At 38.3% G+C, this 12,797-nt stretch overlaps 1 protein-coding gene across 3 annotated transcripts in view; it reads right to left on the bottom strand.

Moving 5' to 3' along the window:
- Nha1 (Na[+]/H[+] hydrogen antiporter 1) overlaps positions 1-12,797 on the bottom strand; it is a 450,871-nt gene that overhangs the window by 138,105 nt on the left and 299,969 nt on the right. For 2 of the 3 annotated variants that reach the window (XM_067148046.2, XM_067148052.2), the window contains exon 2: positions 12,196-12,450. In XM_067148046.2, the coding sequence (XP_067004147.2) occupies positions 12,196-12,450 (255 nt within the window). Of the gene's footprint in view, positions 1-4,458; positions 4,529-12,195; positions 12,451-12,797 lie in introns of those variants that run through there. The other variant, XM_067148058.2, reaches the window with a different exon arrangement.

Raw genomic sequence — 12,797 nt, forward strand, 5'->3', positions numbered from 1 at the left:
ACTCCTCCAGGGAATTTCATGTCTTGTATTGATATAGCTTTACTTACTTTACATACAGACCGCGAACGTTTCCTTCCCAGTCTTTGATTTAATGACATCATCCATGGCTAGACTACACTAAGGCCGTGAAACTGAAACTTGGCAACACTGTACTGCTACTCCTTGGAGTCTTACGTGTAACATATGGGAAGTTAACCTTCAGTGATGTTCCATTGGATACATATAAAATAAGGTGAAAATTAAAATAAATACATCAATGTAAATATGAGAATAAACAAGCATAGGGCTACAACTAGAAAAAACAGTACAATCCTATGTCCATCAAAATACATTTTTAACATTGGGAATCAACTTACAACATAATCATTCCAGGGTCATCAGTTTTCTTTCCTTGCCAGGACTTTTAACCATAGCATCAGCATCATTAACATGTTTTGTGTAGTTGATGATTAAAATATTTGTTGCAAAATAGGGCAAAGGTGGATAGAGAAGTTCATATAGAGGTTTTTCACAATGTGAGTAGCACTCTCTTGTATCAATTACACTTTGCCTTGTAAGCCTAATCAATACACGCTTCTGATTCTTACTCCGAAAGAATGCTACTTCACATTCCTCAGAGATTAAAAACGGCATGATCTTATATCCACCTGTACACACATTTAAGAGCAATTCTGATGGAACCGATAACCCACCTCTGTTTAAGCTATTAAACATGTCATTTGCCACCGTTTCATTTGATATGTTTGAGTATCTGCAATTAAGTTTACTGGCTAGCTTAAAAGCTACTTAACCTGAAACGTAGATGACAGGAAACATGTTATCGAAGTCTACTTATATTTCATTTGTCCGGCTCCATGGCTAAATGGTTAGCGTACTACCCTTTGGCCACAGGGGTCCCGGGTTCGATTCCCGGCAGGGTGGGGAATTTTAACCTTAATTGGTTAACTTCGCTGGCACGGGGGCTGGCTGTATGTGTAGTCTTCATCATGATTTCATCCTCATCACGACGCGCAGGTCGCCTACGGGAGTCAAATAAAAAGACTTGCACCTGAGGAGCCGAACTTGTCCTCGGACACTCCCGGCACTAAAAGCCATACGCCATTTCATTTCATTTCATTTCTATTTCATTTACTTTATCTAGCACACAGGAAAATTCACTGCGTATATCTGTTTCGTCAGTTATATTCAATGAAATGGAATCTAATTTAAACGTGTCCTTGCTTAAAGATATTTCTGTATATTTTGCAGACCTTAATCCTAGCGAACACTGCACTCTTATATTCTTCTCAGTGTCAAAAAGTTGTAAAACAGCAATGCCTTTCTGAAATTAAGCCTACCTTTAGTTGTGGTTGTCATACTTGTGCAACGTAAAATAAAATAACACAATCATGCTGCTCTTTTAAACTAATGAAATTTGAAAAAAAAACACAGAAAGGCTTTAAAAACGATGTGGATTGTCACTATTATACATACTGCAACATGAGAAGGTTCACCTTTGCCATAAATTAATGTCATTCCAGGATACCAAATATCGTGTAGTTTAATTTTTAAAACTATAGCACATAAAATATCTTCAGTATACTCTGAATTTAAAACAATGCCAATAAGTTAATTCACGCAGAACACAAAATATAATGATACACCACGTTAGACTTGTTTACAAATTACGAACACAGAAGTCACATGCTTGATTCCAAGCGACGTTGTCGAATCTCCAATGTCACAGCCTTATAGTGTAGTCCGGCCATGCATCATCTCAACACACTGCCTTGCAGGTTATCAAGTTTTCTGAAGTTGCAATGAAAAGATTACGGGAGAAGCATTCTTGCGATACCGAGCAAGTGGCCGTGCTAATAGGGTCGCGCTTGCATTCGGGAGACAGTGGGTTCGAACTCCACTGTCGGCAGCCCTGAAGATATTTTTTCGTGGTTTCCCCATTTTCACACCAGACAAATGCTGGGGCTGTGCTTTAATTAAGGCCACGACTGCTTCCTTCCCACTCCTAGCCCTTTCCTATCCCATCGTCGCCATAAGACCTATCTGTGTCGGTGCGACGTAAAAGCAACTTGTAGAAAAACATTTTTGCGACATTTGCCGGAGATATTCAACTACATTTCCTTACAATATCGATGAGCACTCACTACACTGTAGAGCGCTTTAACGTGTTGAACTACTCTAGTCGATATTTAAGAGGAAGAGCTTTAGAAATTCGTTACTATTATTATTATTATTATTATTATTATTATTATTATTATTATTATTATTATTATTATTATTTATCCTCCAAGTAAGGTAGCCCTATTTTACCAAACAGTATGTTAGGGCTATAGTTTATAATAATACAGTATTAAATATTATTAATGCATTACCTAGCAGAACAAAATACTGCAAAAACATTTTCTAAGAAACAGACAAAAGCTGAACTGCAATACCTTTTCACAAATATGTCATAAACTGGCCGGAAACGTTTACATTGCAGTAACCCAAGTGTCCTAACAAATTCGTGTTTGATAACTGAAATTACTATAAGGATGGTCAGGACGAGATATGTCTCATGATGGTTCTGATGGTTGATAGACGTATTCAGATCCATTTTTCTTTACCATATAGATGACCACTCCCCAGACTTTAGAGTTCATATTTAACTACCCTAATCGATATCTAAAAGGAAGAACCTTTGGAACTGGTCGATAATCAAAATTACTAAAAGGATGCCCAGGAGGAGACGTGTGTCGTGAGGCATGGAGAGAAGTCCACATATGACTAATAACAGCGATACATCTGAATATAATAGCACAATAATAATAATAATAATAATAATAATAATAATAATAATAATAATAATAATAATAATAATTATTATTATTATTGCTTTACGTCCCACTAACTACTTTTAGGGTTTTCAGAGACGCCGAGGTGCCGGAATTTAGTCTCACAGGAGTTCTTTTATGTGTCACTAAATCTACCGACACGGAGCTGACGTATTTGAGCACCTTCAAATATCGGACTGAGTCAGGATCGGACCTGCCAAATCGGGATCAGCAGGCAAACGCCTTAACCGTCGGAGCCACTCAGCCTAGCACATCTGAACAATGAACAGAGTTAATATGTAATTTTAGCGAATAGGAAAGCAAGTATTAAAAAGTAGGCGAATATTACTTTTCGTGGAACAAAATAAACAGTAATGTTAAAAGTAACGATAAAGAATATTGAAAAATCCAACGAAGATAGATCTTCGTGAAGAGAAAGGAAGTGCTTACTTCAGACACAGACATGCGCGTTAGAAATGTGTTTCTGAAGACGTGTGTGGGAAACGTGTCATTATATAAGAGTGAAATATAGACAATAAATGTCGCAAAAAGAAATACAATGGAAGACTAAGAAATGTGGTATTACCAAAGAATAATGGTTGTAAGGAATGTAGATCGGATAACAATGAAGAGAGATTAAATAAAATTGGAGAGCAGAGGACGAATTGGCAAAATTTGACCAGGAGAAGTGATTGACTGACAGGACACACCTTGAGACTTTCAGGACTTGTTCAGTTCGTTATTGTGTAAGGGGAAAATCAAGGCATGAACATGACACAGATTAGGGTAGTTACGTAGCGATGAAAAGTTCAAGACAGGATAGGGTGGCGTGGAAAGCTGCATTAAACCTACCTATAGACTGATTGCTCATAGGGTCGGTTGGTGCATGCATTTCAGTGGGCTTGGCAGACTGATATGGATAGCAACTTCTGGCTCAACGAGGAAAGCAACGGGAAACGACCTCAATTCTCATTTTCCTAGTACGCCTCTTCAATGATGCCTTGTCCATCTTTGACAAATAATGGTGGAGCTGTTGAGGATCCAACCAGCCTTTGGGCTGAGGACTGACCACACCCACGCACATAAATAGACTAATAGCTCCTACAAAAACAATAGTTACTACAATTTTGTGCACAGTTTTTTATCACGAAGTTTCTTCATATCTAGTAGATGTAACATCCAAAATAAAATTACTCTCAAGGAATGATTTTAAACGTCCCCCGCTCTTATGAAGGCTTTATGACTGTAGCTAGTTGGACGGGAATTTTTACCTGAAACGAATGCCAGGGTATTTCCAGGATGATACAGAGCAGACCAAAACCATTTGATTTTCAATTAATCCCGATTAACTGCGGGAGCACACATATAGAGACTACATCCGCACAGGTTATCAGACATACTTCGCTCAAACATGGGATTACTGATCACGTACGACATCCCCCACTTCTTACAAGATATAAGAATAACTAATTAAAAATGAAGGGCTAACGAACAATCGATACATGTAATATCTGCTCGCCTTACAAAAATAACGAAACGATGTACGTCTTTGCTGGCTGAAGTCACACGACATGCCATTTGGTGCAAAGGGCTATTAATATTCTGGTATCCTCGGACAGTGCGTGGACTGTATTAAGATCTCACTTACGAAGAAGTTGCGGCACCGCCAAGGTATCCATGTCGGGCGGCAAAGCTGTCAGAACACTTCACGTCACCACTCATGGAGAGACACTACTCTTCCCATTGCGCCGCGTCGTTGAGCTTTTCTCCGCCGCCCGCCGCGTGGGAGCCTTTAACTACAGCCTACAGTGTCATCATTTGCCGCAATTTTAATGCATGCACAAACAGGGGCCTCACAAAGGCTCGCTTTTGGTCTGGACTCACAGCGACCATACGTACACAGATTACGGACTTCTGATGACCGAATTTTATCATTAATTCGCCCGGTATACTTGATATTCTCATACATATTTTAGGATTAAGGGTAGTATAGCTGATCGCAAGCCGGCTGGACATGGTTTAATTCCAGATTCCTTAGCGAATATTTTAATCTCGTTTGAAAGGCAAAATACAGTGAAAAGAGGCCAGTTTAAATTTGACGCTTTTCCATCGTTTACTCCATTTCAACTCCAGAAGAGTCATAGAATGATATAGCTTCCTTCTCTAGCATAGCCTCAAATAAACTATAAGTTGACCATAGAGCTCGATAGCTGCAGTCGCTTAAGTGCGGTCAGTATCCAGTATTCGGGAGACTGCAGGCAGTCTGTCCATGCGACGTAAAGCAACTTGTAAAACAATTGACTACGAATTCCTTGCATCTTATATGAAGCATCAAACACAAGTATACGTGCATTGGTATACATCTGGAGAACAACTTCATTTAACATGTATGAAACAAGTATGGACTTACAGGTGATAATTCTTCAGACTTCTCACATCATCATTGCATGAAAACGATCTGGGATCATTTTTCTCCCGTAGGATTAAAAAGAACATAGTTTTCTTGATGAACGTGTAGGCCTACTATAATGGTCTGTTGTTTTAAGGAACCGACTGCGATGGGATTCATTATCGCAACCTTGAACACAGAAGACGAATTATGTTATTAAAGCCTAGTTTTTTGATTCGTTATGCCCAACTAAGGAGCGTGTTTGAACTTTTTTTCTCCTTATCTTCCCAATATCTCTTCATCCTCTCGCTGTGTTACTTTTTGCGTTGTTTAGTCCATCCTGTACTTAGTCGGATGGGCTTTACAGATAATTTGAATTTGTGAATTGAGGTTCTGAGTTTTATACTATCTTGAATGGTGTCTTAATTAATGCCAATTTCATTTAGCTCATCCCTGATTTCTTTTAGCCAATTATTGTGATTATTCATTGATAAGGCTAAGTTTAAAATTTTGTGAGCCTGTTATTATCCATTCTTCTTCTTCTTCTGCTGCTGCTGCTGCTGCGCGAATGGCTCACTTGGGACCACGCGTAATCAATATTTGTTGAGCTTTCCTCCTTGCCCAGTAGTTCTTCATTTTCATCGATTGTTGTAATTTTTGTTCCTCAGACCAGGTACATCGTGTTGGTGTCTTATAGTCTTCCTCAAATCCCCTTGTGTGAACAATTTTCCTGATTACACTTGTATGGCTTATAAATTGAATTCGTCCAGTCTCATTGTATCAGTAAGTTTAGATATTTTTAAATATATATCCGATTTGGGTTTGGAGCGATGTATTCCATTTTTAATTCTTGGCTCTAAGATTATTCTCCTGATTTTCCGTTCTTTAATCTCTAATTGTTCCTTTAAATGTTTATGATGTAAATTGAGTGTTTCTGAAGCATAAAGAGTTTCATGTTTGATCACTGTTAAGTCATGACGAATTTTACTGTTCCAGGACAAGCTCTTTTTGTTGTAATCATTCTTTGTGTATTGAAAAGCAATTCCCATTTTATGAATTCTTGAAGTTACTGATTTCTTTTCATTTCCATTTTTAGTGATCCATTTACTTAAGTACTTAAATACCTTTACTCTTGCAATTTTATTCATATCAATGGTAAGTTCAGGGGGAGCAATTTTGATATCGGTCATAAATTTAGTTTTTTCATTTGAGATTTTAAGTCCTATCCATTCTATATAAGCGACAATAAAATTGTTATCTCCGTTTCCTGATCGTATCTGTGACTTTTCTGTATTTATTGTTTTTATTTATTTATTTATTTATTTATTTATTTATTTATTTATTTATTTATTTATTTATTCAATTTCGTCGTTTATGTGACAAAATGGAAGATATAAAGCCGGTTATATGGACAAACCATTCACAGACGTTCATTTAATCAATGGCACACTTCTTTTCCTTACTTGATTTTAACTTAATAAATAATGCAAACCTTAAATTAGAATATTTTATTCATTTACTAATTATTTTTATTATAATAATATAATATTACAATGTCTGCCTCCTCCTCCTGCTACTACTAAGCATGATATGTGATAATAATGTTCTTCCACTGCTATCGAATTTAAAGAGACATTTAAGTACCTGAGTTTTGCCCTGAAAATGGATGGTTCTATAACGTGTGGAGATCCACTGTGTAGGACTCTAGGGCATCAACATAATCAAGTACTTTTAAATCCTAGTAACACGAGTCTAACTTGATCCCAATATACTGAATATAGAGTTCGAACGTCTAACCAACTGCGCTGTTTTAGAGTAGCATTACAAAGTGTCAACGCGATCAATGCGTTCGATGAAGCCTTCAGTTCATACGGTCCCGTGTTCTATTCCTCTTGCCCGGAGACTGGATGTTTGTGTTCGTCTCAATACACACTTCTTAGTTCACATACAACACTACTAACCATTACAGAAACACATTAACTTTTGGTGAATATGTCATTCAACATTAGGTTGATAGCTTATCTATAAGAGTATCCAGACGTTAAACTGGGCCAGTTGCACATGTGTGACGCAGATCGTAACCGCGACAACACCAGAGTGTGGAAAAATGACAGAGAAAAAGACTACACAGGGTATCAAAGTACGCCTGTCCTGATCATGGTTCGTAAGGTCAGATTAGAGTGTACCTCACAACATGAGCGTCTTTTGCTACAGGTGCTTGTCATTTGTGTCATTTTTAATTTCTCACATCCGTTTATATAATAGGATCCAACAGTTATTTCATGAAATACTTTTAAACCTTGCCAACGGCCGTATCCGTGTTGAAACACCGGATCCCGTGAGATCTCCGAAGTTAAGCAACATTGGGCGTGGTCAAGATTTGGATGGGTTGCCACGTGCTGTTGGTGGGGAGTAAGGGAATGGAGGAGCGGAAAGGAACTGGCCACACTACCGTACGTAAACTCCTGCTCAGGCACACCTCTGTGGAGGTGCGGACCTGCCTCGGGCAGAATACACCATTACCTTACCTTTTTAAACGTCAATGCACAACCACGTGTAAAGTAATCCTTTTGGGTGATTAAATATCTTTTCCTTACATACTCCTGTAATGCCTTCCACAATGATATTTTTGTCTCATTCTTAAAGCAAAATTACGCCCGTTTTATCCTTTGGAAGAAATAGATGTTAAATGGGCGGGGGGCTACAAACTCATAAATAACACTTTTCATGGCGAAATTTCGGGAAATCTGAACTCTTTCAAAATATTAACCGAGGGGCTAGCAGACACAAATAACTATTATTATACATCTTTACTGGCTGAGAACCGTGATAATAAACTTATTTTTTGTGCCCTTATAAGAAAATCGTTCCATCTTCGTCAACAGTAGCCTGCCTATAACCTCTTCCAAGAGGAGAGTGGTACCATGCCTGTATTCTGATAGTCATACAAACATAAGACCAAGAACCAGAATTTATGCTCTTTAATAATAATAATAATAATAATAATAATAATAATAATAATAATAATAATAATAATAATATGTTTTTAAAGGTTCCTTCGGTTACCATAGATATTAGAAGACTCCAGAGTGCTAGACGTTTGCTCTTAAAAGGGAGCTCTTTGACGTGTCAGTAATTATACTGACACGATCTCTGTAAGTGTAATGCTGTTCCTGGTACTAGAATTGACCAGCTGTTCTTTTCCAGGAGGACTGAGCAGTCTTTATCGCGAGCCTGGTGGGTGGTTAAGGTCCAAGTAGGTGGGTTTAATATCTAGGAGAGCAACTGGGGAATGGGGTCAGTTATAGTAAGAAGTCAAGGTTGTGATGTACCAAGCCAGGGCGGTGCTTTAACAACGAGAAACGTTCGATAGATCCAGGTCAGAGAATATGAAATCCATGATAAATGCAGTACTGTACACCGATTCACTTTACCATCTTACATCCAGAATCAAGAACGTGTCGTCCCATTGCGATAAGGAACGTTATTCTGCTCATGATGTTCTCCTGAAAACGGTTTAAATTTCTTTTGTGTTTCTTTTTATTATTTTATTTAAATTTATTTAATTTAAATGTAGATAAATAAAATGTAAGGAAAACCGCAAACAAATTGTCATTACCAGCGTCTATTTGTACTTAACTGGTGTCAGTCTAAGACTAGACTTATTTGTTTTGTAGATACTAATTTTTAATTATTTTGATGTTTCTGTATTTCTACTTTTATTTTTTACTTATTTTTAGATGTTAAGACTTTTAGGTCATACATCCACTTCGAACTTGAAATAATAATCATAATAATAATAATAATAATAATAATAATAATAATAATAATAATAATAATAATAATAATAATAATAATAATAATAATAATAATAATAATAATAATAATAATAATAACGGTATTTGCTTTACGTCCCACTTATTATTTTTACGGTTTTCGGAGACGCCGAGGTTCCGGAATTTAGTCCCGCAGGAGTTCTTTTACGTGTCAGTAAATCTACAGACACGAGTTTGACGTACTAGAGCACCTTCAAATACCACCGGACTGAGCCAGGATCGAACCTACCAAGTTGGGGTCCAAAGGCCAGCGCCTCAACCGTCTGAGGCACTCAGCCCGGGTGAAAAAGTATTAATGTGCTGTAAATTCCGATTGCTGCTTTACTTCTTAATAATGCCGTGTATTTTTATTTTTAGATATTAAGTTCTTCCTAACATTTGTTATTTTTAATAAGTAATGTGAACTAAGCCATCTGTAATTGCAGAAATACTGTTGGTGGTATGAAATACATAAATAATATTTATATATACATTGTTAGTGGTTCAACGTCACACCAACTCGTATAGGTGTTCGGTGGCGATGGGATAGGAAAGGCCTAGGACTAGGAATGAAGCCGCCGTGGCCTTTATTAAGGAATAACCCCATCATTTGGCTGGTGCGAAAAGGGTTAATTTCTTCAGGGCTGGTGATGGTGGAGTCCGAAACCACCATCTCTGAAACGAAAGCTTACAGCTACCCCGCTCTCAACATGCTGCCAACTCGCTCGGTAACAAACGATATTAATAGTCTTTCTACCGGAGGGGTGATGTGAGAATTAAGGACTTGATAGGAGCCTCCAATCGAATCCATCGCTAAATTTACAGGGGAGAGACTACCGTCTGAAATGATGGGTCTGTAGTTAGGGGCTTATTTCGAGCCTCCAGGATGTCCCTCTTTTTCAGCTAATTTCTATTCTGTATCTTAACTAACCTCCAAAACCACCTTTAATGTTTCTTCTGGAACTAGTGATATAAATTCATTGTACTGGTCTTTCTGTTCTGTTTACTGGAAATATGCAATAAATCTGGAGGTATTATTGTTATTATTATTATTATTATTATTATTATTATTATTATTATTATTATTATTATTATTATTATTATTACTGCTATAAATCAGCTATGTTCAAATCTGATACATTCTTATTTCGTTGACATTGATATTGTTATTTGTTTAATTTCGGTGTTATTTGAGAGATGGCTGTGTCTATATATGCTTCTTCGTCTCATTACTATATATATATGTGTGTGCATGAAAATTAGCGCATTAAGACTATGTAAATTATTTAGAGGTGTACATTTGCCTTCCTCTGCGCCCATATTTCTTTCATTCTTTTCTGTGGGCTTCTATTCTGTCTTCAGACTGGGTGTTCCAGTTCGCTTTTGAGCTTTCCTCTTGGTCAACTTGCCATTTGTGAAATTTGGATATGAAAATCACCCTGTGTTGGACAGTTCCTTTGTACTGTAATATCATTGAAGGTAAAATTGCTGGAAAAAGAGGAAGAGGACGACCCACAGTGTCGTACTTCAAGAACCTGCTTCTGAGGATGAAGTGCAAGACCTACGCTGAGTTGAAATGACTGGCTCAGTGGCTGCAGTGACAAGGCTTAGACTTTAGAATATGATGATGATGATTGGACATCTTCTGGTGTAATTCCTGCCTCTTTCTAATCGATTTTTATTTCGCCAATTATTTTCATTGTGTCTGTCTTAGATTTACTCCTGTTTCCATAGAACGGGAATTTGGCTATTTGTTTTGTAAGTCTGTCTGGATGCATACTTTTAATATGTTCATAGAATTTTAGCCTGCGTTTTATAATGTCACTGTGAATATTTGTATATTGTTTGATTCTCTGTCTGGCTCTAAGTTGCTATTGTCCGTCGGTGAGTTTTGTACCTAGTATTTTTCTCATGATTTCTCCTGCTTCTTCTTGTAACATGAAATAAGCATGTAAATAAAAACTCCTGCAGGCATTAGAATATCACCTATTAGAAATCACTACAAAATTACCAGGTACAGGACTTCACCATTTTTCAGCAAAAGGTACATTAAAAGATCAAAATTCAAATTAGAAAAAAATTCAAAAACGTATCATATAAATTAATTGATTAATGTGTGTAGCTAAAAACAACGTATTCTGATGGAGTGTGCAATGTTTCATGATTCTGACTCAAATAGTGTCCGAGTTACAGAGAATTTAGAAAATCAATGGATTTTCTTGCACGTCTCCCTCTGTATGTTTTTGAGTGCTCAGCCCAGAGGCTGGTTTGGACCTCGACAACTCAGCCATCAGACGTTAGGTGGCCCATACGTCACTTAAGAGGCATACTAGGAAAATGAGGAGTGCGATAGTTTCCCCTCGCTTTCCTCATTGAGTCAGAAGTTGCTATTACAACAGAGTCTGCCAAGCCCACTGAAATGCGCCGCATCAACCGACCCTATGAGAAACATTTTCATACCATTCATAACAGAGACTGCCTGCTGTCATTTCTTGATGGATGCAGTACTTTGGATCCATCTCTTGGCACAGGCCAGAGTAAAGTGTAGCTTCCACCGAAGTCCCAGTCAACATCCATGGTTGTGACAATATGGAAGTTGCTGGGGTATGGGTAGTGCTGAGTAATGACATTCAGAGCACGACTAGTGCATCTGAGTGTTATGAAAGGTGCTGCTCATAGGGTCAGTCGTGCTGCAATAGTACTTTCTGACCCAGTGAGGAAAGCAATGGCAAACTACCTCACTCCTCATCTTGCCTAGTACGTCTCATTTTGGTGCTGCCATTGGTTTTTGGGGTTTCCTTATAACCGCATAACCTTTGGTGGTGCTATTTGAGGATCCAACCAGCCTCAGGGCTGATGACCTAACAGACAGACAGACATAACAGCGACTAGCTGCACAAGGAATGGCGTTACTACCATCACTTATACCTAGGTCACTTTCATGTTTTTAAAGCAAAGGATGAGACTGAGACAGGTCAATGAAAGTAACAAATTTGTTCTAGCCTACACCAGAAGACATAGTGCACTGTAAACGCTAGGTCTTGCCAGCAAAGGTATCGTCTCTCCGTACGTAGTAATAAAACACAGCATTTTTTGATGAGGGCTAATTCAGGTAGCCAATGCAACTTGAATCAACCGTATCAGAGATATAATGGGCATGGCATACCGATGCTTCACTTACCGTGATGGCTCCCCATACTGACAGTGTCTGGGTTGTGCAGGATGCTCTTACGACGCCCATCAGATACCTGGTCTGATGCCACACTGATGCGCCGGCGAGGCTCGAAGCCCTCATTGGTGTACCCGTGCAAACGACCCTCTGATACCGGGTCAGACGCAATGCTGACACGACGCCGCGGTTCCAAAGTGGAGGTGGGCGTGAGTGGGCCCATCCCCGATGTCGGAGGGTCATGCATGTGATGATCCATGTTCATATCTGAAACACAACCAGAGTCATTTTTACTTGATCGACATTTACAATGAGATTTATTCTTTATTTCATTTTTAAGGAAGGCCGGGTGTCAGACTTTTGTCTCATAGGAGTTCTTTCACATACTGGAACAGCAAAGACACGGAGTTGACCTCAGCTGATCGAATCCATTATCTTGGGTACAGAGGAGTAAGATTGACTGCACCTCGGAGGTCGTTGATGGACATTGATTGGCTGACATTGCAGAGGTGGGAAATGGAGTGATTTGTGTTGAGCATTCAGGAGGCTAGCTAATATTATATTGGAAGATAAACAGAGACACTGAAGGCTGAAGATATGCTGAGTCATGGAGG

Source organism: Anabrus simplex, chromosome 1 (genome assembly GCF_040414725.1).
Source record: "Anabrus simplex isolate iqAnaSimp1 chromosome 1, ASM4041472v1, whole genome shotgun sequence".
Classification (NCBI taxonomy): Eukaryota; Metazoa; Arthropoda; class Insecta; order Orthoptera; family Tettigoniidae; genus Anabrus; species Anabrus simplex.